Source organism: Megachile rotundata, chromosome 10, assembly GCF_050947335.1.
Source record: "Megachile rotundata isolate GNS110a chromosome 10, iyMegRotu1, whole genome shotgun sequence".
Lineage (NCBI taxonomy): Eukaryota > Metazoa > Arthropoda > Insecta > Hymenoptera > Megachilidae > Megachile > Megachile rotundata.
The window spans coordinates 10,820,121-10,846,941 of NC_134992.1; the positions used below are offsets into that span (position 1 = coordinate 10,820,121).

General features: G+C 36.4%; 1 protein-coding gene across 9 annotated transcripts in view; it reads right to left on the reverse strand.

Annotated features, from left to right (window-relative positions):
- LOC100874698 (pikachurin) overlaps nucleotides 1-26,821 on the reverse strand; it is a 233,668-nt gene that overhangs the window by 145,900 nt on the left and 60,947 nt on the right. For all 9 annotated transcript variants that reach the window (XR_013039633.1, XR_013039632.1, XR_013039631.1 and 6 more), the window contains exon 3: nucleotides 12,854-12,970. Coding sequence is in view for 3 of the 9 variants with exons in the window: in XM_076536382.1 (XP_076392497.1) it covers nucleotides 12,854-12,970 (117 nt within the window). In the remaining 6 variants the exon portion in view is untranslated. The remainder of the gene's footprint in view (nucleotides 1-12,853; nucleotides 12,971-26,821) is intronic.

The window sequence follows — 26,821 nt, forward strand, 5'->3', positions numbered from 1 at the left end:
GACCCGAGGGAACCTTGTTATTCTAACTCCTTAGTCTTGCCTCCTATTTACTGATGTATTATAATTTCACTGCAGTTTACCGGACTATGGTAAGAAAATTTCTTATAAAACGTCAGATTTATATTTCATGTCGTTAACCGTTAATGATTACTCTGGGGTATGGAGCGACCCCAGCCAATTTAGCTTCAATTTCTACCACTTTATATCCTGAAATCCTCTGGATAAATTTTTTGAAAGAATTATTATCTTTTGTCAGACTGTTATGTCTGGAGAGTTTGTAGATTTTCGAAATATTTTTATTAATTTTATAATATTATACAGATGATAAGGACAGATACTAAAATTATTAATACTAAATGAATAATAAATGAATATTTTATAGAATATACTTTAAACAATACATGTATCTTAAGCTTATACAGAAATGATTATTTTAATGTACACATATGATGTACATATGTATGTATATGTATTTATATATCTATGTATGTATTATTATTGCTCGTATATTACAGAAATAATTAATGTAGATGACTCATAAAGAAACGATTATGTATCACAAGAAAATTCAGATGAATATATTACAGAGAAAAGATAAAATATTACAAATAAATTAGTGGTGTAGGTTTAAACTTTAAACCATTCTGCGCCGGCCGCCATATTGGCACGCGTGCGCATGCGCATACCGCGTCGAAGTCCCCTCAGCTGCATTTGGTTTTGTTATTTAAAATTTAAATTGCTTGCATCCTCTGTCTCTCTCTAAAAAGTTTCCTTGTCGTTTTATCTTTGATATTCCTACTCTATTCACCGCAATGAATAGTTTGTAACAATGAAAAAAAGAATGCAACGCAAATCGACACTGAAAACCGCGTATGGCGGGAAGAACAAATCCCTCCAATTAATAACCCATTTTCGAATTTCCGAAATGGAATAAAATATCTGAAAATGATTAGACGAACGTGATAAATTACAATCGAAACGTTTATTCGATTCGCGATGCATGTCCGATTGTACGCAAAAATATTGTAATGGAAAATCCGTTTTTTCCTGCGCATTTTATTTATTTCGAAAGGAAGGTACTATGAATATTGATAAAGTGTGAAAAGCTCGAAATTCAAAATTTGTTGAGAGGTTTGTCGCGTTGTTTATTCAGAACATAATTTGTTTATTCGAAAAACGAAGTGCTTTTTTCTCGATTTTCTAACTCGGCGTTAATCAACTAGTTTGGGTTCGGAATTTCCATACGACTCGATATAAATTGTTGTTAAAATACCGAATCAATCTGTCAAGTGTCGACGGTGACGGAATAATACGCACTTTATGATTAAACGGCGACGGTGTAAACAAAGAACGCACGGAACAATGAAACAATGAACACGGTGCTTCATAATGTTTGATGAATTATTTTGCGCTGCTGGTTAATAGGGAAATTAGAATTCAAACGGTTGGCGCAATTGAAAACGGAAGATGAGTAATTCATTAAAATGGGGTTTCAAGAGGATTTTAATTTAAAGTGCTCTTCACTTTTAATTGTGTTTCTTGGTGTAATGACGTATAAATTGAACTTCAGAAAAATAATTGAAAAAATTGTTTTAATTCGATGAGGTACATAAACATGCACTATGTGTATTAATTAAATAATGCATGGTATATGAACATAGAGTATGTGCATTAATAAAAAGGATTAAAATAATTCAAATAAAATATGCGAAATAAATGATGTTTAGAGAGGAAGTTATTTTTAGGACTCACAAGAAAATATGAGACTTTCAAGTTTTAAATTTTTCAATTTTTAAATTTGTGAGTTTTTCAACTTTCACCCCTTAAATTTTAGAAGTGTAAAAGTTTAGTTTGCACTCAAAAAAAAATTCTAAACAATAAAATTTGATGGACTACATCCTTGATCGTTATTAAAAAATGATATCGGAAGAACGGTGGGTATATTCAAAAATTTCTAGGTCCACGCTCAAACGATCCTGATAATCGATCCTGAATGCTCGACACTCGAACAATTCCAATTGGAATGCAATTGCCGGATCGATTTCGAATCAACGCCCATACTGGTACGGATTCCACGACTGGTCGCAATTTCGTTATTAAAAAGGAACGTCGTCGACGGTATTTCTCATTCGATATAATCCTCCCTGTAAATTAGCTGCAATTTTTAACTAACCTCCAAATAATTCACTGCCAGTTAAATAGAGCTGTTATAGATTTGAGAGAGTTTCGAATATTGAAGGTTCATAGCAGCAATGACACTTTGAATAACTTTGTCAAGCTTTGTATACAAGGAAGAAATAGTCACTCTAGTTATTTGTTAAAAATAACTTTGTTAAAAATAATTAATTATGTCTCACTCCTATTTTGATCTACATTCAGTCTACATATTAATATGAAATTTATTTATTACTGTAAATGTGGCAACTTAAGTTATTATATAACTAACTTAAGTTATTATATAACTAACTTAAGTTATTAGTTATTATATAACTAATGTGATGCTTACTCAGCAACACATTATTAATTATTATTAATTATTATGCAAGTACCCGAATCGTAAGGAGACTGAAAAAAGACATAATGTCAGAAAAGACGCTCAGTATGTTAGAATTTTGTCTCACTCCTATTTTGATCTACATTTAGTCTACATATTAAAGTAAAATTTATTTATTACTGTAAATGTGGCAACTTAAGTTATTATATTTGAATAAGTACCTCATAAATGCGGTGCTAACTCAGCAACACTTTAATTATTATTAATTATTATGCAAGTACTCGAATCCTAAGAAGATTGAAAAATGTCAGAAAAGACACTCAGTATGTTAGAAGATCGAACACGAAAGCTGAAATCTATATCCGACCGATCGATCGCGACATTAGCGAGATTAGAACTTCGTGAAATTTCCTTTGGGGTCTGACTGATTGACTCGCGACCCGATATTATTGGAAATCAGAAAATCGCAGGTTCATATTGTCACGTCGCTCGAGTCTGAAAACAGTCGATATTATTAGTCGACCTTTTCGCGCATATCAAATTCCTTTAACGAGAATCAAAGTTTTATTCCACCTCGGTTCTAAGTTTAATATGTTTGCTCACTCGCTGTCAATTATAAAGTGTGTCACTCGTCAATCAAAAATTTCACTATTCCCGTCCTGATCAACCTTAATACATTGCTATTTTAAACAGTTTCAGATTGCTTTGCAGAGTATTATTAAAACTATTATTACTTTCTTGGGATGATTTCTGGGATTATTCGATTATACATTTAGATTATCTGTACTTTTCAGGAAATTCAATTATGAAACATTCAGTGTATTATTTTTGAAATAATTTCATTATGTGATTTCCAGATTAGATCTGTGACGTTTGAAGCTATTAATTATGCAATATTACCTGTACTGTTTTTATAGTTATTTAATTACACAGGGTTTTGAAATGATGCACCAAAATGGTGGATTTACTAAAAAAAATATACAGAATGTCTCACAACTAGTGAGTGAATTTTAAACACGAGTTCCACTTCCACGAATCGAATGATCCTCGTTCTGTTTCCTCGACAGTTCGAGACGCGAGCATAAATCTGGTATTCCATAAAACTGCGGATCGATCGTGAAGCGAAAATAGTATCGAATTTAAATATTTCAACGGGCCGATAACTCTGTTTACGTGTCCATTACCGCGATACTTGGAATTCTTTGGATACAAACGTTCCGCGAGTTTCGGCAACGATGGTATCTTGGGAATAAGCTACTCTCTCTCTCTCGTCGTTTTTACGCCTCCATTTTCTTGGTTGCGATTCAAGTGTCGGGAGAAAACAACCGCCACGTTCGAAAACGAACGCTCACGGGGCTTTCTCGGGGGTTCGATCCTGTGCCACTTGCGGAACTGGCTGTATCACCCTCAATTCCGTTGTTCGATTACGGTCGAGGTTTATTTATCGCCGGGAATTCCTTTAACGCCCTCGTACTGGGAAATACGGCGCGCGCTATATAGCCAAATCGCTACACTTTTTAATCGGTTTCTTAGTTTCCTTATTCCTCTTTATTTCTGGTCTTTTGAGTACTTTTTACTAGCACCATGAAGCTTGAGATTCTTCTTTTTTCATTTGTGATATTATTTGAAACTTCTAGTGAGATTCGAAATCCCCAGATTTCAAAATTTCATTAGATCTCAAAATATCTCTAGATCTCTAAATTCTTAGATCTCTGGAGTCCAATATCTCTAGATTCCAAAATATCTCCAGATCTCAAAATGTCCTTAGATACCTAAATCCCTAGATTCCTAGAGCCCAATATCTCTAGATTCCAAAATATCCCTAGACGCCAAAATATCATTGATCCCAAAATATCTATAGATACAGAAATATTCCTAGATCTCAAAATATCCCTATATCCCCAGATCCCTAGATCTGAAAATATCCCTACATCTCCAAATCGCAGAATCCCAAAATATCCCTAGGTATCCAGATCCCAGAATTCCCAAATATCCCTAGGTATCCAGATCCCAGAATCCCCAAATATCCCTATATCCCCAGATCCCTAGATCTGAAAATATCCCTACATCTCCAAATCGCAGAATCCCAAAATATCCCTAGGTATCCAGATCCCAGAATTCCCAAATATCCCTAGGTATCCAGATCCCAGAATCCCCAAATATCCCTAGATCTCCAGATCTCAGAATCCCCAAATATCCCTAGATCTCCAGATCCCAGAATCCCAAAAGATCCCTAGATCTCCAGATCCCCATATATCCCTAGATCCTCATATCCTTCGATCCAAATATCCCTATATCCCGAATCCTTAAATCCAAATATCCCTATATCCCGAATCCCTAAATCCAAATATCCCTATATCCCGAATCCCTAAATCCAAATATCCCTATATCCCGAATCCCTAAATCCAAATATCCCTATATCCCGAATCCCTATATCCCGAATCCCTATATCCCGAATCCCTATATCCCGAATCCCTATATCCCGAATCCCTATATCCCGAATCCCTATATCCCGAATCCCTATATCCCGAATCCCTATATCCCGAATCCCTATATCCCGAATCCCTATATCCCGAATCCCTATATCCCGAATCCCTATATCCCGAATCCCTATATCCCGAATCCCTATATCCCGAATCCCTATATCCCGAATCCCTATATCCCGAATCCCTATATCCCGAATCCCTATATCCCGAATCCCTATATCCCGAATCCCTATATCCCGAATCCCTATATCCCGAATCCCTATATCCCGAATCCCTATATCCCGAATCCCTATATCCCGAATCCCTATATCCCGAATCCCTATATCCCGAATCCCTATATCCCGAATCCCTATATCCCGAATCCCTATATCCCGAATCCCTATATCCCGAATCCCTATATCCCGAATCCCTATATCCCGAATCCCTATATCCCGAATCCCTATATCCCGAATCCCTATATTCCAAATTCCTAGAACTCAAATTCCTAAACTCTGATTCTCTAGATCCCCAATACCTGAATCCCTGAACCCTAGGATCCCTAGATCCCAATTTCTCTTATCATAGATATTATATAAAATAACAGTCAGCCCCTCGCAAAAATCCGTAAAAATCATCGAACAGCAAACGTGTCGTGAAACGGTTGGAATATTTTCCGTAGGGAGACGAGATTTCAGCCGTGAACGAGCGAACAGGGAATAATCAAGCCGTAGGCGACTTCTTTTTTTCTCCCAGCGGAGTTTTCATGGATCGACCGCGTAACGTCTAGCTGAAAACAGGCTTGTTTCTCTTAGGTATACGTTAACAACGTACACAGCGGTCCAGCGGGAACGGTAAATAGAACAACAGGTCTGCCGAGTGCGCTCTCACGCAGTGGACTAACCATAACGCGAACAGGTGCATTGTACGCGTTTCGACTGCGTCGCGGCGCACCGGCGTCGAGAGCTGCCAGAGAACGGGACAATATGCTCTCATTAATGGTGTCGCGATTCTTCTACTTTCCCATTTTGCTTCGGCGACGAGTTCTAGGTCTAGTTGTTCATGACCGGACAAGGTTGCTTGTGCCGCGCTTGTTTTAGCGACAGTTTTTAGCGGGAGACTGATTTTTTACCGGGATACCGATTGTTTCGGGAGAGTGGTATGTTTTTTATAGGAAGAGCTCTTTTTGGGAGAGCAGGTATTTTTTATGGGGAGAACGATTTTGGTGGAGTGAAATATTTATTGGGAGAGAGATTGGTTTGGGAGAACGACGTATATTTTATGGGGAAACATACTTTTTATGGGGGGAATTATTGTTCTGGCAGAGTGAAATATTTTTATTGGGAGAGCGATTGTTTTGGGAGAAAGGAATATTTTTTATTGGGAGAGCGAATTTGAGGCTGAGTGACATGTTTATTTATTGTAGGTGTATGAATATAACGAGCAGGTCGTAATTGATATGTGGTCGATATGAAATTCAGAATATTCAGGATGTCACAACTAGCAGTTCCCTGAAATGGGGGATAGCTGACTCTGAATAAGACTTCTCTTTGCAAAAATGGGATTTGTTCACGATCGCGCCAGGTTCGAAGCCATCACTACCTGAGTTTTTGTTTAATAACTCGAGAACAAAGTTTCAGAGCAAATTTTTGCAAAGGAAAAACTTGTTCAGAATCTCAAACCCCACCACACACTACTAACAATTACACTAGTAGTGAAACACCCTGTACACTGCTGAATCATATGCTGTATTTCTTCATTATTTTCCCAAGTATCTCCCCATTTCATGAACCTACGTGAGACACCCTACATAAAGCTATAAATACAAAAGCGCAAATTGAAAAGAGCGAGACCCAACAGTGAATAAATCAGAAAATAGTTGCATAATCGTTGAAACGAAGGAGCAATTCACTCTCGTTTCCGTTGAAGTCTCGCGAGGGTGTCCGGAAACACGTAACGTGTCTCGCGACAAACGGTTTTCCGATAATCTTGCCGACGCTGTACAAGCTCCAATGGCATCCCATAACCCCGTGTAAACGGCTGATGCACGGTTATTTCAATAGAAGCGAGCTACGTGTGCGGAGAAGGATGAACAGGCAAAAAGAGGCCAGTCGACGCGAGCATTTTGAACAGAAACGATCCCTGTCGAAACTCGACGCGTTCACCTTTTGCACAAGACAGATTCGTATGCCTTCCCGACACCGTTTACAACACCGATCCATCTTTCTATCTTTTCCAAAGGATCCTAGAAAACGTGCATGCACAGCCAACGCGTGCACAAGCCTTTTCACGCGAATGTTCTCACATCGACTGTTCCCTTTCGAAGAAATGAATGGGGGCGCTACCGAATGGATAAATAGACAACCAGACGAATATTTCGGCGAGTTCGCAAGTGTATTAGCAAAATTTTCGATGGAATGTGCGAGGAACGAGGTGGGAGTTTATGGAAAGTTTGATTTGGACTGATTCAGGTGCTGATGTGATGCTTCTTTTGGATGTTTTAGTCATATTTTGGGTATTTTATGTTATGCAAGTTTATTGGGTTCATTAGACTCATCGGGTTTGTCAAGTTCATTAAGTTCATCGAGTTCACCAGGTTCACCAGGGTCATCAAATTCCTACAACTTATCATATTTATCAAATTCAGCAAGTTCATCAAGTCCATCAAGATCACCAGGTTCACCAGGGTCATCAAATTCCTTCAACTGTTCACATTCATCAAGTTCAGCAAGTTCATTAAGTTCATCAAGTACACCAGGTTCACCAGGGTCATCAAATTCCGTCAACTGTTCATATTCATCAAGTTCAGCAAGTTCATTAAGTTCATCAAGTTCACCAGGCTCACCAGGGTCATCAAATTCCTTCAACTGTTCACATTCATCAAGTTCAACAAGTTCACCAAGTTTATCAAGTTCATCAGGCTCACTAGGATCATCAAATTCCTTCAACTCATTAGATTCATCAAGTTCATCAAGTTCATTAATTTCATCAAGATCACCAGGGTCATAAAATTCCTTCAACTCATCACATTCATCAAGTTCAATCAAGTTCAAGTTCATCAAGTTCTTTAAAATCATCCAGATCATCAAGTTTATCAAGTTCACCAGGTTCATCAGGTTCATCAAGTTCATTCAACTCATCAAATTGATCAAGTTCATTCAATTCATCAAATTGATCAAGTTCATTCAATTCATCAAGTTGATCAAGTTCATTCAATTCATAAAGTTGATCAAGTTCATTCAATTCTTCAAGTTCATCAAGTTCATTCAATTCATAAAGTTGATCGAGTTCATTCAATTCTTCAAGTTCATCAAGTTTATTCAATTTATCAAGCTGATCAAGTTCATTCAATTCTTCAAGTTCATCAAGTTTATTCAATTTATCAAGCTGATCAAGTTCATTCAATTCTTCAAGTTCATCAAGTTTATTCAATTTATCAAGCTGATCAAGTTGATTCAATTCATCAAGTTGATCAAGTTCATTCAATTCATTAAGTTGATCAAGTTCATTCAATTTATCATTTTCATCAAATTAATTCAATTCATCACGTTCATCAAGTTGACTCAATTCATCAAGTTCATCAAGTTGATTCAATTTATCAAGTTCATTCAAGTTAGTCAGTTTCATAAAGATCATCATCTAAAAATTCAAAAAATTCTGAAATTTGTAAACCAAGAAAACTTCCCAAAGTAACACAAAAATTCTCTAATCTCCAGCAGCAAATTTCAGAAAACACGAAATTGCTTCTACCTTGTTAAAACCCTAGATTTTCTGTTCGTTTCTCTCCCGCAATACAAAGTCCTACTTTCCTCTCACAATACTATTTTCGATTTTCCAATCTACGTCACGCTCGAAATTCCTGCAAACACGAAACTGCAACGTTCTACCAAGTTAAGCTCGTAGATTTCCCTCTCTGACTACCTTCAAAATAAAGTTCCATAATATCTACTTTTCCCCTGCAGTATTATTCCAATTTTTCAAATATGGTACACAATGAAATACGAAATGTTTGTACGGTTATATCGAATCGAGTTTAATACACGGGGAGTAATGTTCAGTGGAAAATTGAAGTTCTAAATTCGTGGATATAGAAAATTTTGCGAATTTAGGAGAGTTTGAAAATGTAGATATTTAGGAGGTTGGAAGATGAGGAAGTTAGGGAAAGTGGGAAATTAGGGAACTGGGGAATTATGGAATTGGAGAATTAGGGAACTGGGGAATTAGGGTAGTGGGGAATTAGGGAACTGGGAAATTAGGAAATCGGGAAATTAGGGAATCGGGAAATTAGGGAATCGGGAAATTAGGGAATCGGGAAATTAGGGAATTGGGAAATTAGGGAATTGAGAAATTATGGAATTGGGAAACTATGGAATAGGGAAACTATGGAATTGGGAAATTATGGAATTGGGAAGCTATGGAATCGGGAAGCTATGGAATCGGGAAGCTATGGAATCGGGAAATTATGGAATTGGGGAATTAGGGAATTGGGAAATTAGGAAATCGGGAAATTAGAGAATTGAGAAATTAGGGAATTGGGAAATTAGGGAATTGGGAAGTTATGGAATTGGGAAACTATGGAATTTAGAAATTATGGTACTGGGAAGCTATGGAATCGGGAAATTATGGAACTGGGGAATTAGGGAATTGGGAAATTATGGAATTGGGAAGTTATGGAATTGGGAAGTTATGGAATTGGGAAATTATGGAATTGGGAAGTTATGGAATTGGGAAACTATGGAATTGGGAAGCTATGGAATCGGGAAATTATGGAACTGGGGAATTAGAGAATTGGGAAGTTATGGAATTGGGAAATTATGGAATTGGGAAGTTATGGAATTGGGAAGATATGGAATTGGGAAATTATCGCATTGGGGAATTATGGAATTAGTATATTATGGAATTGGGAAATTAGGGAATTAAGGAATTAGGGAATCGGGGAATTAGGGAATCGGGAAATTAGTGAACTGGGAAATTAGGAAATTAGATAATGAGAAAAGTAGCAACCTACAAAGTTACAAACACAGAAGGTACGACACTATAAAAACCTAAACCCGTCACAAATTCGACAATTCCAGAACTCGAAGAACATACAAGAACTTTGAAACACATAAATCTATAAATCCAGAAAATACGAGAATTTACAACCGTACAAGTTGTACAAACTCACTTCCGTAAAGGGCAATAAATTGAAAAGAGCAAAAACCGAGCAACATAAAAATTAATAAATCTTCAGGCAGCGAAGTTGAGGAAGTGAAAAATCGACAAGTTCACGTGCATGTGCTTATCTAAAGGAAGCCTAGGGTCGGAACGGCTTCCATCGAAACTCGGTTATACTTATTTCCGTGGCACAGAGTTCGTCGCGAACGAACTTTCTCGTTTCTGCGACATTTTCCACGGAGCCGATACACGAAACGAGCACGGGATTTCTATCAAAGATCGCGACGACGCTTCACGAAGCATAACTACTTCCGATAAGTTGCACGGAGAGAGCCCGGAAGTGCATCGAGGCGGATATCGAAACGTTAGCGCGCGCAAAATGGTCGCGCGCAAGCCCGACGCGGTTCACGGACGAACAAGCTTCTATGAAAGTTTGCTTTTGCCCCTTTGATTCCGTTTCCACGACCTCCTGGAGAATTTGTCTTCCGGTTCCCTGAAAGGGGATATCACGAATCGACCGGAACGTCGTTTTTTTCTATGAGAACGATTAATTAAGCTCCATTCGTGATTTACTTTGTAATCGCCTCCGTGAAGCATATTTCCGCTTCATTTTCATACTGAAGTAATACTGGAGAAGGAGAAGGCGCCATATTTTCTGCGTTGTAGTATTAGAATGTATATTGTATAATCTTAATAACGAATGTATGTTCTTAATTTTCTTTTTTAAATATACTGTGTTGCAATACTGTAATATTATGTATTTAAGGATTAACATTGTGGTAGTTGTTCTGACACACCTGACTAATACCTTGACAAGTGATTAATACCGAATGTATATTCTTAATTTTCTTTTTAAAATATACTGTAATATTATGTATTTAAGGGTTAACATTATAGCAATGGTTCTGACTGATTCACCTGACTAATACTTTGACAAGGGATTAACTAACCTAAACAAGAAGAACCTCACCTCTTACGCGCCATTATAATGGCTCTACTAACTCACCCTTCAATCAAATGCAATTCGATGTCTCATACATCTATCGAATTCCGAGTCAAAATAACAGCGCGTTCCAAGAGAAAACAGAGATTAAATTCGATACGGAAATGAATGAAGACTATTCTTTATTCGTGATTAACCTCTTAGGGGCTATGGCGGCTTTCGCGGATGGCGTCTCTGTACGACGGTCCACTATGGTGGCTTCATTTTGATACCGAGGTAATTTTGTCGATCGCATTGCGGCGGATTATAATGTATTAACCCTTTGTCGTACCCTTCGACCCTATCGTGCCACACTCGGCAAGCACGTTACAGGTCAGATACAACAAACCTAAATAGTATTTGCACCGTGATCGAGTTTGGAGTTTAACCTCTTAGGCGCGCCACTATAGTGGCTTTCGCGACCATCTCTCTGTACGACGGTCCACTATAGTGGCTCTCGCGAACGTCATCGTAGATTACATAGCGCCTTGGCTCACTCCACTGTCTCACTCACCGTTTCAATCGAACGATCTTCTTCATATGTTTTGATTCGCACTTTTTACCTTCACCACGTTTTATGAGAGTATTAACAAATCCCGCGAAAGTACATTACGTGCGAATAAAAGGTACGCCAAGTTTAGGCACCATCCTTGCACTGACGATGTTGGAAACATTTGGAAATTACATATTTTGTCAATTTTGGAAAAAGTAAATTATTAAAGTATATCGTGGATCGCCATATTAGTAGACTCCTCATAACTGAACCGTCTCATAAATGACCGCCATAAAAAGAGAACAGTGATTTCGAAATATGAAGATGTCTTGATTCGTCAATGAATATCATTTCTTATTATCTTCAACAACCTCATGGTTAAATCCATAAAAAATGAGAATTTAATACATCATCAATCACTGCATTAATACACTTATTGTCTATCGGACCGCTAAATAAATGACCGTCATATATACGTTCGACGACCTTAGTTTCAGATAACTCTTATTTAAAACTATTCGGATGGTTCACTCATGAAAAAATCCCTCTGATAGTATTAGTGTAAGTCATAAAATATGTTACATAAATACCTCAAAGTGAGGGCCTATGTACGTACAGCAAATATCTACATATTTCGTTAATTATTTCATAAGAAATAAAATAGAACAATGAATATTTCCTTATCACCTTCAACAACCTAATATTTAAACCCATAAAAAATACAAATTTAAAACATAATTACTCATTGAACTAATATACTCCTCTCACTATCGAACCGCTAAATAAATGACCGCCATAAAAACGTTCGGCGACTTCAGTTTCAGATAACTCTCCTGAAAAGCTATTCAAACGGTCCGTCTACGACGAAATCGCTCCGATAGGCAGAACAAAATTGAACTCCGACCTTTCGACGAGGCGGTAAGTGGAAAAAAAACGGGTAAAACGGCGAGGAAAACGCGTGGAAAATGTTTCGAGACTATAACGGAGGTTCGCGTGCGAAATTGAACGTCGGATCGGGCGTTTATCGCGGTCAAACGGACCCTAAGGTCTCTTTTTGCTCTATAACCTGCAGGCAACCGGTGATCTTGATACGAACGCGAAAAAATTCGCTGTTCATGCAAATAACACGCTAAGTTTCTTACGGGAGCACAAAAAGAATAATTTTCTTTTTATGCCCGAACTGGGAAATCTACGATGTTTCCGCGTATTTGGTAAAAATATGTGCGGCTCGAGAAATGACCGCAAACATGACGACATGAACTTACCAGCGCAGCTGTATCCGTTTTTATGGAGAATGTAACCGTCTTTGCAATCGCACTCGTACATCCCGTCATGAAGCTCGTAGCAAAGCTGCTCGCAGGGGGACCCGTGGCCGCATTTTCCTGAAATGCAAAAATTGGTTCTGAGGTTTACTAGATTTTTTGGTTTTATTGATTCATTTAAAGGGAGATAACTGGTCTGTGGGCTCACTAGGTCATTTATAAGAGTGGGTCAAATTTGTATATTTGAGTAGATAACAAAATAAGTATCAAATTTGTATATTTGGAAAACTAGAAAAATTATTAATTTAAAAATTTAGAAATTTCGAATTTGACACTTGGAAATTTGAGAATCTTGGATTTTGAAAATTTGGGGTTGTAAAATTGAGGGTTTGAAAATTTGGAAATTTCGGATTTTCAAAATTTAGGGTTTGAAATTTGGGATTAGGAAATTTGGAATTTTAGAAATTGGAAATTTGGAATTTTTGAATTTTGGAATTTGAGAATTTTGGAATTTTGGAATTTTGGAATTTTAGAATTTTGGTATTTTGGAAATTTGCAATTTTGGTATTTTGGAAATTTGCAATTTTGGAATTTTGGAAATTTGGAATTTTGAAATTTTGGAAATTTGGAATTCTGGAATTTTGAAAATTTGGAAATTTGGAAATTTGGAAATTTGGAAATTTGGAAATTTGGAAATTTGAAAATTTGGAATTTTAGAATTTTGGTATTTTGGAAATTTAGAAACTTGGAAATTTGGAAATTTGGAAATTTGAAAATTTGGAATTTTGAAATTTTTGAAATTTGGAAATTTGGAAATTTGGAATTTTGAAAATTTGAAATTTTGGAATTTTGGAAATTTTGAAATTTTGAAACTTGGAAATTTGAAAATTTGAAAATTTGGAATTTTGAAATTTTTGAAATTTGGAATTTTGGAATTTAAAAATTTGGAAATTTGAAAATTTGGAATTTTTAAATTTTGGAAATTTGGAAATTTGGAAATTTGGAATTTTGGAATTTTGGAAATTTGGAAATTTGGAAATTTGGAAATTTGAAAATTTGAAAATTTGAAAATTTGAAATTTGGGAATTTGGAATTTGGTGTTTAAAATTTTGGAAATTTGGTATTTTTAAATTTGGAATTTTTAAATTTGAAAATTTGGAAATTAGGAAATTTAAAAATATAAAAATTCGTAAATAAAAAATCTTGTAACTCTATGAATTCAAAAATTCAATTTTTCATCAAAATATCCCAAAAACCTTAAACTCATAATTACAACAATAAATTCTACACAAAATCATCAATCATTAATAATGATTAATGATAATTTCGGGGAATAATGATTCCCCGAAAAAAGTCAGCACAAAAAGCACTCCATAAAAAATGTTAAAAGACACCATTACGTATAATCGACAAATTCTCCCCGAGATTTAGAGTGTTGATCGCCACTAGTACGCGGGTTACGTATTAAATGGATATTATATCCAGCGAGGATAAATCTGGTCGATTTTCGAACCGTTTCCCCGCGACTCGTGAAGAGAACGGTTCATTTATCCGCTGAATTATTCCACGGTTCTCGTCAAAACGCTGGCTCAGCGTCGTCGCTTTCGCGCTTTAAGGATTTCCAAGCGACGCCAGAATAATTCACGTCTAACCGCGAACTTCCTGCAGGATTACAATTTCCTGGTCGCCGTAACGGCACGCTCTATATCCTCTTACCGTTCGATCGTTCGAGCCTGATTGCCTCCGGCACTTTCCAACGGGCGACACTGCCCGTCTTACGGACCATTTCCTTCGCACACGTGTACGTCTTGTACATACAACCTGAAATATTCCCTAGAACCTACGCTAAACAATAGGATTAACGAGATAATAGCTTCTAAGATTATGTACAACGATGACCGATGCATACACTGATAGAAGGGTAGGAGTACAAGGGTTTGATGTTTGGAAATTGTGGCTTTACGTTGGCTGAGGCGGGAAATTTGAATGGAGTGAAAGATGCGAACATACATAATACACAAATACGTAATAAATAAATAAATAAATAAATAAATAAATAACATATTAAATATTTTTAAGGAAAGTGAAAAATTAAATGTTCATACCGAAACAGAAATATTAAATATATGACAAATGTGAAATATTAATAATTTACAATAAAAGAAAAATTTACAAAAATGCATAAAATACATGAATACAAAAATTGACAAAAATTGGGAAGACCTAACAAAATTAAAAACCAAAGTATCTAGGCGGGAAATTTGAATTAAGTGAAAGAAGAATTTATTTACAAAAATACATAATAAATAAATAAAATATTAAATAGTCTTAACGAAAGTGAAAAATTAAATTCTCATACCAAAACAGAAACATTAAAAATTTACAATAAAAGAAAAATTTACAAAAATACATAAAGTACATGAATACAAAAATTGACAAAAATTTGGAAGATCTAACAAAATTAAAAACCAAAGCATCTAGGCGGGAAATTTGAATTAAGTGAAAGAAGAATTTATTTACAAAAATACATAATAAATAAATAAAATATTAAATAGTCTTAATGAAAGTGAAAAATTAATTGCTCATAACAAAATCGAAATATTAAATATATGACAAATGTGAAATATTAATAATTTACAATAAAAGAAAAATTTACAAAAATACACAAAATACATGAATACAGAAATTGACAGAAATTGAGAAGACCTAACAAAATAAAAAAGCAAAGCATTTAGGCGGGAAATTTGAATTAAGTGAAAGAAGAATTTATTTACAAAAATACATAATAAATAAATAAAATATTAAATAGTCTTAATGAAAGTGAAAAATTAATTGCTCATAACAAAATCGAAATATTAAATATATGGCAAAAGTGAAATATTAAAAATTTACAATGAAAGAAAAATTGACAAAAATACATAAAATACATAAATAAAGAAATTGGAAAAAATTGAAAACGCAAATCTAAGAAAATAGAAAAGCAAAGCATCTATTTGAACGTCTTGTAGATTCAGAATATCGTAGCAAAGAGGGAATTTACGAAGCTGCTCCGCAGCAAGTACCTTCTGATGTGGTAGACAATGCAGACATCTCGGAGTCCGGCAAATATTCTGTTTACACGTGGGAGCATTGTTTCCCGTGGATCAACAAAGCTGCAACGGGGGGGTCAGGTGAATTTATTCGAGAAATCCTAGCCACGCGATCCCCCCATAAATTCACGGACCGAAGAAAAATGGATCATTCGCTAACTCCGCGAAGTCAGGTTACAAGGTAGCTACCCCATCTTGCTAGACCCCAGTGTTTTTATGACCGTGCTGTTCGAATAACTTTGGTCCCGTGAAAGCCGTGCCGCGTCTTTCGTGCTCTTAAAGTAATAAATAATGATAAAACCCCGGCCGCGAGTCGCCATCCAACAGCCAGCAACCTGGAACCTTCTCAAAACGAACGGATACGTTCATGGAGGTCTTACCAGGGTTATTTATGGCCACTGCAACGCCATTGCCGCGGAAATAATATCACCTTTGCCGGGGCTACGATTAAAACCTGATTAACGCTAGGGATATTGATTGACGAACGACCGCTTCCGGTGCTTGTAGTAATTAAAACTCGCTAGGAGAAAGGTCGAAAGTTCGGGGACGTTGTAATCACACGGTCGTTTCATTTAACTTACCGGAGTTTCGTTATTGAAAAGTTCTGTGTGAACAAAATGATTTACCGAAGGTTCTATTGGGGACGAATGAGAAACTCTGTTTTTATTCTTATGGATTTTATGACTGTTTCATGGTTTTATTGGGTAAATGTTAGTTTTAAGAGGAACTGTTCTAAAAATTGTTTATAGTAATGTAATTAATAATTGTGTACATTTAAACTGTGTATGTAATGGATTATTAAATAAATAACATCGTGATTATTAATATTAAGAATAAAGGACTATGGAACAAGACAAAGACGTCAGATATCAGGCATTAGATATTAGGTATCAAGTATCATGTTCATCAGGCATCAGGTATCAGATATCAGGCATCAGATGTCAGGTATCAGGTGTCAGGTATCAGGTATCACGTATCAAATGTTCATTAAGTATCAGGTATCAACAATAAGGTATCAATTATCATCAAGCACCAAGTATCAGGTATCATGTGTCAGGCATTAAGAATAATGACGTAGATATCAAGTATCAGATATTAGGTATCAAGGACAAAGCACCAAGTACCAAGTACCGAGTATCAAGTGTCAATACTATATCAAATGTCAAGTACTAAATATCAACTACGAGGTTCTAAGTATCGAATTCCAAATACCAAGTGTCAAGTATCAAGTAACAAATAGTATCAAGTACCAAGTACCAAGTACCAAGCATCCAATACAAAGTACCAAGTATCAAATATCAAGTACCAAATATCAAGTGTCAAATAACAAGAACCAAGTACTAATTACCAAGTACCAAGTAACAAATAGTACCAAGTACCAAGTGTCAAGTAGTATCAAGTACCCAGTACCAAGTGTCAAATAGTACCAAGTACCAAATACCAAGTGTCAAGTAGTACCAAGTACCAAGTACCAAGTTTTAAATAGTACCAAGTACCAAGTGTCAAATAGTAGCAAGTACCAAGTACCAAGCATCCAATACAAAGTACCAAGTATCAAATATGAAGTACCAAATATCAAGTATCAAATACCAAGAACCAAGTACTAATTACCAAGTATCAAATACCAAGAACCAAGTACTAATTACCAAGTACCAAATAACAAATAGTACCAAGTACCAAGTGTCAAGTAGTATCAAGTACCCAGTACCAAGTGTCAAATAGTACCAAGTACCAAATACCAAGTGTCAAATAGTACCAAGTACCAAGTACCAAGTGTCAAGTAGTACCAAGTACCAAGTTTCAAATAGTACCAAGTACCAAGTGTCAAATAGTACCAAGTACCAAATACCAAGTGTCAAGTAGTACCAAGTACCAAGTACCAAGTACCAAGTGTCAAGTAGTACCAAGTACCAAGTTTCAAATAGTACCAAGTACCAAGTGTTAAATAGTACCAAATACCAAGTACCAAGTACCAATTACCAAGTACCAAGTACCGAGTACCAACTATCACAATGCACCTACCCCAACACCACACATCACCCACCAAAAAAGTACCTACATTCTAAAAATCTTCATCCACACATGTCCAAATCCCAGTAAAACTAAAATAACCCCAAATACCACTACACTAATATAAAACTACTGGGTAGGACTTGAATCCAACCTAACTTGAAGACAAATTGAGATTGAACCTTACGTAACAAACGCGGAACGACAAACACCAAGTACAAGTGCATGGTTGAGGTGTCATGCATCTGTTGATTAACCTACATTAGCCCAGTGACACGCGTGTAAGCGTGTACAAAGCTGCTACCTCTGTGCTGTTTCAGTCGTAATCAGACATCCGGCGCAGGAATCTGATTGATAGTGTCAGAAACAAGAACACGCATTAATCTCTCTGCTAACAGACACCTTACTCATCTAATAACGATGATATATCCTCTGATTACCGATGGCATTTAACATTCCGCGGCTCTCGCGTAACCTTCGAGGCATATGTGAACCTGGATGCAATCCCTCGGTGATGAATGTTAGTTTGTACGCTTCAAAAATTCTTTATATGTTACTTGGGTAAGGGAGTACTCTTTATATGGGTACTTTCTTTTATTTGGAGACTTAGGAAGACTTATGGAGACTTATGGATACAGAGAAGAGTTATAACCAGTGGTCGCGTATGGACACTGTGGAGCTACATCCTCTATTTCAACTTGATATCGATAAAATTTAATATAGGGATCCCTTTGTTTCAAAATTGTGCAAACATTTACTTATCGAATCTTTATTGTATGAAGAAAGAATCGAAAGGAGTAAAGATTCGATATAAGTGAATGTTGGACAATTTTAGAACAAAGGAACCCCCACGAACCACAGCCATAAATTGATCGAATAAAAACCCGTCAAATATGTGAAAGAGACCCTAGGTGTTTTATTAATAGTTCTACAATTTAAATGGATTGAATACTATCACTTTGCAGGTTTACAGTGTCCACGAAGATAGAACAATGAAATTGAAAAACAGAGAGTGTTCAATCTCCTAAATGGCTTATCCGGGAGTTAACCGGTTGCAATGCAAAATATTTACATTTGTCACGCTCCAATGATTGAAACCGAATCAATCTACGCGTACAAATATCTATAACAACTTCAATCTAGCACTGCAAATACCAAAGCGAAAAGTGGGCGTCGAGAATTAAAAGGGCTAAAGATCTTTCGGAACATTAATCTTCCAAGATAAGCGCATCTATCAACTGTATCGATTGTATTCTGGTGTCAGAGTGATCCGACGTTATTCCAGCAACCGTAAATCAATCCGAAGCCGCGAAACGCTATAACAACGATCGGTCTGTCACTGTAAATATCAAACTCGAAAGGGTCGAAAATTAACCATCGAAAACGGAAACGTCTATGGAAAGGTTTCGATTACCTTGCAATTTATTTACTTCGGTTACTTTTTGGGTTAACAGATACGTCTGTTATATTGCATTCTATAGTGTGATGAAGGAAGAAGAATAATAGTATAAGAAAATAATAATTTGTATAACTGTGAGAGTATTAGTAATAATAGCTGTACATATACAAGTACAAATACCAAATGCTGTGAATGAAGTACAAATCAAGTACCATATACTCAGTATAAGGTACTGAGGAAGTATAAAATTGGTCAAAATCAGTGTCAAGTATGAAAATGATAAGTAGTGGACTCTCAGAAACCAAGTATCAGACATTGGGTATCAGGTATCAGATAATCAAGTACTAAGTACCAAGTATCAGGTGTCAGGTATCAAGTGTGAGGTGCTAGGTATCAGATAATCAAGTACTATGTACCAGGAATCAGGTGTCAGGTATCAGGTATCAGTCTTCAGGTATCGGGTGTCACATATCAGGTGTCAGGTGTCAGGTGTCAGGTATCAAGTGTCAGGTGTCAGGTATCATGTGGTATCAGATAATCAAGTACTATGTACCAGGAATCAAGTGTCAGGTATCAGGTATCAGGCTTCAGGTATCGGGTGTCGCATATCAGGTGTCAGGTGTCACGTATCAGGTATCAGGTGTCAGGTATCAAGTGTCAGGTATCAGCTATCAAGTGGCAGGAATTAAGTATAAGTATCAAGTGTCAAGTGTCAGGCATCAGGTATCAGATATCAGCCTCTATCTGCTATGTACCAGGTATTAAGTATGAAGTACTAACGGGATATTAAAAAATAAGTAGATATCAAGTATCACATATCAAGTGCCAAATACCAAGTACCAAGTACCAAATACCAAATACCAAGTATCAAATACCAAGTACCATGTATCAAGTACCAAGTACCAAATACCAAGTACCAAATACCAGGTACCACATATCAATGACCAGGTACCAAGTACCAAATACCAAGTACCAAATACCAAGTACCAAATACCAAATACCAAATACCAAGTACCAAATATCAAGTACCAAATACCAAGTACCATGTATCAAGTACCAAGTACCAAATACCAAGTACCAAATACCAGGTACCACATATCAATGACCAGGTACCAAGTACCAAATACCAAGTACCAAATACCAAGTACCAAATACCAAATACCAAATACCAAGTACCAAATATCAAGTACCATGTATCAAGTACCAAGTACCAAATACCAAATACCAAGTACCAAATATCAAGTACCATGTATCAAGTACCATGTATCAAGTACCAAGTACCAAGTACCAAATACCAAATACCAAATACCAAGTACCACATATCAATGACCAGGTACCAAGTACCAAATACCAAGTGCCAAATACCAAGTACCAAATACCAAGTACCAAATACCAAATACCAAATACCAAGTACCAAGTACCAAGTACCAAATACCAAATACCAAATACCAAGTACCCAGTGTAAAATACTACATACCATCTACCAATTACCAAGTACCAATAAGTATCAAGACCTAAACAACAGATACCAAATACCAAGCACCAAAAACCGAATAACCAACGTCGAATTCCCAACACCAAAGCCAATAAAAAAGAGAATCTCGATCACGACCATTAAACGCGAAAAAATACCTTTCGTAAAATTAATCTGGCGAAACCGGCGAGTCGACCATCCGTATTTTCAATAACTCGTGTCAAAAGTCCGCGCACCATTCAGCCCGGCCAACGAGCATCAGGGAAGCAGAGGAAAAAAGAGAAACAAGAACAACAACAAAACAGCACGATAAAGGTAGAAAACAAGCATCGGGAAGTTACAAGTTGTATAGACGATATAGAAATCCAGTCGATCGTTGTTCGTGCTCTTTTACGACGGGACAAATTCACGTTGTGACCGGGCGTCCGTAAATACGGGTTCCGATTTCCATCTCCGGGGTTTATCGCGGCGCAGCCAGTTGTGCCGCAGGGTGAAAAGCCACCCTAACAATAAGTCGACGAGCGGGACGAGCACGAAGCAACGGTAGCATCTAGATTGGCTGGCAATGGCTTCCCAAGGAAATCGCCCAAGAAACTCGACGATCCGATTGTCCGCGCGACCGTGGGTCGACAAATCGTTCGAATTCCGCGGATAAAAGGGATGAATGCTGGTCACCGTTTAAATGACTAGTTGCGCTATTTCGGACATTTTCTGGCCTTCTCGTTTTCACATTTTTACGTTAGTATCGATTTAGTAACATAGTAGTCGAGTAACATAATGATATAATAATCTGGAAGTCCAGTAATGTACCAATCTACCAATATACAATACTGCTACTTTATTAATCTACCAATGTAGCAATCTGCTACTCTGCTACTTTAATAACCTACCAATCTATCAATTACTACTCTGCTACTTTAATAACCTACCAATCTACCAGTCTACTACTCTGCTACTTTAATAACCTACCAATCTACCAATTTGCTTCTCTGATACTTTAATAACCTACCAATATATCAATTACTACTCCGCTACTTTAATAACCTACCAAAATCTACCAGTCTGCTACTCTGCTACTTTACTAACCTACCAATCTACCAATCTGCTTCTCTGATACTTTAATAACCTACCAATATATCTACCAATGTAACAATCTGCTACTCTGCTACTTTAATAACCTACCAATCTATCAATTACTACGCTGCTACTTTAATAACCTACTAATCTATCAATTACTACTCTGCTACTTTAATAACCTACCAATCTACCAATTTGCTTCTCTGATACTTTAATAACCTACCAATATATCAATTACTACTCCGCTACTTTAATAACCTACCAAAATCTACCAGTCTGCTACTCTGCTACTTTACTAACCTACCAATCTACCAATCTGCTTCTCTGATACTTTAATAACCTACCAATATATCTACCAATGTAACAATCTGCTACTCTGCTACTTTAATAACCTACCAATCTATCAATTACTACTCTGCTACTTTAATAACCTACTAATCTATCAATTACTACTCTGCTACTTTAATAACCTACCAATCTACCAATTTGCTTCTCTGATACTTTAATAACCTACCAATATATCAATTACTACTCCGCTACTTTAATAACCTACCAATCTGCCAGTCTGCTTCTCTGATACTTTAATAACCTACCAATATATCAATTACTACTCCGCTACTTTAATAACCTACCAATCTACCAGTCTGCTACTCTGCTACTTTAATAACCTACCAATCTACCAATCTGCTTCTGTGATACTTTAATAACCTACCAATATATCAATTACTACTCCGCTACTTTAATAACCTACCAATCTGCCAGTCTGCTACTCTGCTACTTTACTAACCTACCAATCTACCAATCTGGTACTATGATGCTTTACTAACGTACCAATCCATCAATCTACTACTCTGCCACTTTAATAACCTACCAATCTACTACTCCGCTACTTTACTAATCTATCAATCTACTACTACACAATTCTACTAATCTATCAATGGACTACTATACTACTCTACCAATCAATCAATCTACTAATCTACTAATCTACCAATATACCAATCTATCAATATAACAATCTACCAATCTCCTAATATACCAATCTACCAATCCACCAATTAACCAATCCACCAATTTACCAATTTACCAATTAACCAATCTACCAATCCACCAATTTACCAATTAACCAATCCACCAATCTACCAATTAACCAATCCACCAATCTACCAATTAACCAATCCACCAATCTACCAATTAACTAATCTATTAATCTACCAATTAACTAATCTATTAATCTACCAATATACGAATCGGTCAATATAACAATCTACCAATCTTCCAATATGCCAACTTACCAATCCACCAATCAACCAATCAACCAATCCACCAATCCACCAATCCACCAATCCACCAATCCGCCAATCCACCAATCCACCAATCCACCAATCCACCAATCCCAGTTAAAAAAATATCAGTCCCCCAACAAACGATCTTCTCGTCGAAAAAGTTCGCAGATTATAAAATCGAAAGAGTGAAATATGCATGCAGCTCGTAAACCGTCAGCACAACAGGGAAGAAAAGCTTCCCGACTGTCGTCCGCATGACAAATCGGCCGAATTTCGAGGATAAAAGAGGCGGATGATCGCTCGTCGAGACTTAACTGACAGATTTTGAAAACGGCGAAAGAGGATGAAGACTCGCGGACCGTTCGAAGGATTTCGCTGGAAGTATTCGTTCGAAGGATTCAACCTCGTTCAACTGGGTTATCTTATGTGCTCATCTCGAAATTGCATCGGTTCGAGGAAACGCAGCGAGAGACAGAGAGACATTGAATTCGAGAGAACGTTGGCTCTTCGAACGATTCTGAAGAGGATGTTTCACTACTTTGTCCCAGTTCTTACGAGCTCTCCTTCGGGAGAAGATATTTTTCTGTTTTAAAGTTGAAACGAGTTCACTCTGCTATCTTAGTTTTTTTCCTTAACTGACTGATTATTCTAGTCCACTGTGGGAAATTAGACAATTTCGGAGTTTCTTAATTGTAGTATTTCTTGAAATTTTTCGATTTAAGATTCATTGAGTTACGAGGTCGAGGATTTGAAATTCATCGATTTCAGATTTTTTCTTTTGACGTTTATTGATGTATGAGGATGGGATTTTAAGTTCTGAAAATTTGATGGAGGAAGTTGGGGAAGGGAAAAGTTTTTAGATGCGAAGTTTGAGGAGGTGTAAGTTTGATAGTACTTAGGTCTGAGAATTTCAAATTTGAAAATCTCAGACTGACAATTTTTTTTCGAAAGGTTGGTTAGAATATTTTAATTTTTAAATGTGCAAATTTATGATTTATAAAATTGCAAAATCGCAAAATGCTAAAATTCTTAAATTCCAAAATTTCCCAATTCCAAAATTCCCTAATTCCAGAATTCTCCAATTCCAGAATTCCCCAGTTCCAAAATTCCCCAATTCCAAAATTCACCAATTCCAAAATTCACCAATTCCAATATTCCCCAATTCCAAAATTCCCCACTTCCCAAATTCCCCAATTCCAAAATTCCCCAATTCCAATATTCCCCAATTCCAAAATTCCCCAATTCCAGAATTCTCCAATTCCACAATTCCCCAATTCCAAAATTCACCAATTCCAAAATTCCCCAATTCCAAAGTTCCCCAATCTCAGCATTCCCCAATTCCAAAATTTCCCAATTCCAACATTTCCCAATTCCAATATTCCCCAATTCCAATATTTTCCAATTCCAAAATTCCTCAATTCCAAAATTCCCCAATTCCAAAATTCTCCAATTCCAAAATTCCCCAATTCCAAAATTCCCCAATTCCGAAATTCCCAATTCCACAATTCCCCAATTTCACAATTCTCCAATTCCAAAATTCCCCAATTCCAAAATTCCAAATTTCCCAAAACTCTCAAAATTCTCAAATCACAAATTCACCCTAATTCAATCGATCTTACCTACAACCCAATAAATCAGTCTCCCAGATCTTCGAGTACTCCTACAAATCGCGGCTGCTAATTAAAACGATTAAAGCCCCTAATCACGTTTGTCCGCGTAACAGTGGCACAGAATTCGAGCAAGGGTTAAGCAATCGTTCATTGTACTGTCACAGATTACGAGATCACCGTAAACCACGGTGTGAAATAAAATCGAAGGCAGAAAATCTGATTCACAGTACAACCGCTACGCCACGTTTCCGAGTTCGATGACCTCTGGCCTGCGTTTGTTCGTTTCCCTCCACCAGTACATCTCATCCTCGCAACAAATCTTTCTGATTTATCGCGCCACATCAGTGAATATTTTCTACAAATCGAACGACACTCATATAAACCCTTCGTTCATTGATGAACGACAAACATTTACATACTGCACTAACACCACTGTTTCGTCACTAATCATTCGTGTTGATCAATTTTGCTGTTGCAAGTTGCTGTATATAAAGTGTTTCATAACTAGTGTACCTGCAATATAGGGAACTCCTTGAAATGAGGGATAGCTGACGTGATTCTGAATAAGATTTCTCTTTGCGGAAATGGGGTTTGAAGCTTCGTTTTTGAATTATTAAGGAAAAACACTGAGTTAGTGATGGCTTCGAACCTGCTGCGATCGTGAACAAGTCCCATTTTTGCAAAAGGAAATCTTATGCAGAATCACGTTAGCTACCCTCCATTTCTGGGACCTACACTAATTGTGAGACACCCTGTATTTTTGGTACATCTGTCATTTTTGTATAGTCGATCAGTTTAATTAATTTAGTTATATTTTCTATTGGTTTAGTTGATTTTATATGATTGATTGATTAATGTTATTGTCGGTATTAAACGGATGATCGTGTAATCAGTGTTATTGGATTGGTTGCATTGGTTAATGTTGGGGGTTGTTTATATTGATTAGTTGGTATTAGTGTGTTGATTATGTTGATTGGTCGATGTTACAGGGTTGATTATATTGATTAGTTGGGATTATTGGGTTCATTGCATTGATTAGTCAATACTAGTGGATTGATTATACTGATTAATCAATATTGTAGGACTGATTATATTAATTGAATGATATTATTGGTTTGACTATATTGATTGGATTGATTATGCTGATTAATCAATATTATAGAGCTGATTACATTAATCAATCAATATTATTGAGTTACTTAAATTGATTAATCAATATTACAAGCATGATTACTTTAATTAATCAATACTATTAGTTTGGTTATATTGATTAATCAGTATCAATGAGTACTTCCAAAATATATCAATAATAATAGAGTCTAATAATTTTAATCAGTCAATAATTTTTCTATAATTAATCACTTACATTAATCACTTAGGATAATTACCATGTAATAAATATTGTAAAATATAGACAAACCAAAAATTGTCTGAAAAATCTTGTTTTTGTTCATATACTAAAAAAAATTGATCACTACTAAAAAATTAACGAAGAATGAATTAAAAATGAATTTATTATTACAATACTAATTAAACCTTGATTAATACTCAATTGACCAATAATAAAAAAATTTACCAATAATAAAAAATAAGAATATAATAAATGAATTTTCACGACTTCATTGTTTAACCTCCAAGCCAACGAACCCCTATTTTGAGAACCCCTGAAAGCCACCCACGCCGACACGCTGGGGTAGGTTTCTATAGCAACGCGCTACTCTCGGACACGTCGTCCAACTCTCTGAAATGAGTAGCACATCGTTCGATTTGGAAATCGAAGCAGAACCGGAAACCAGCACAAGTACCTGGACGCAGTTTAATCGCGTCGATCTGTTCCTTTTTCCTGGAACACAAACGTAACACCACGAGTGCATGTTTTTTCTCTTAACACTTTCATTCTTGTGTCACATGTATATCAAGCATTTAAAGTCAGAGGACTTTAACTTCGATGAAACAACTCTTTCTATGTTACTGACAGAGATTTACAAAAAGTGGATAGATACATTTTGAAATATGAAAAATGTTG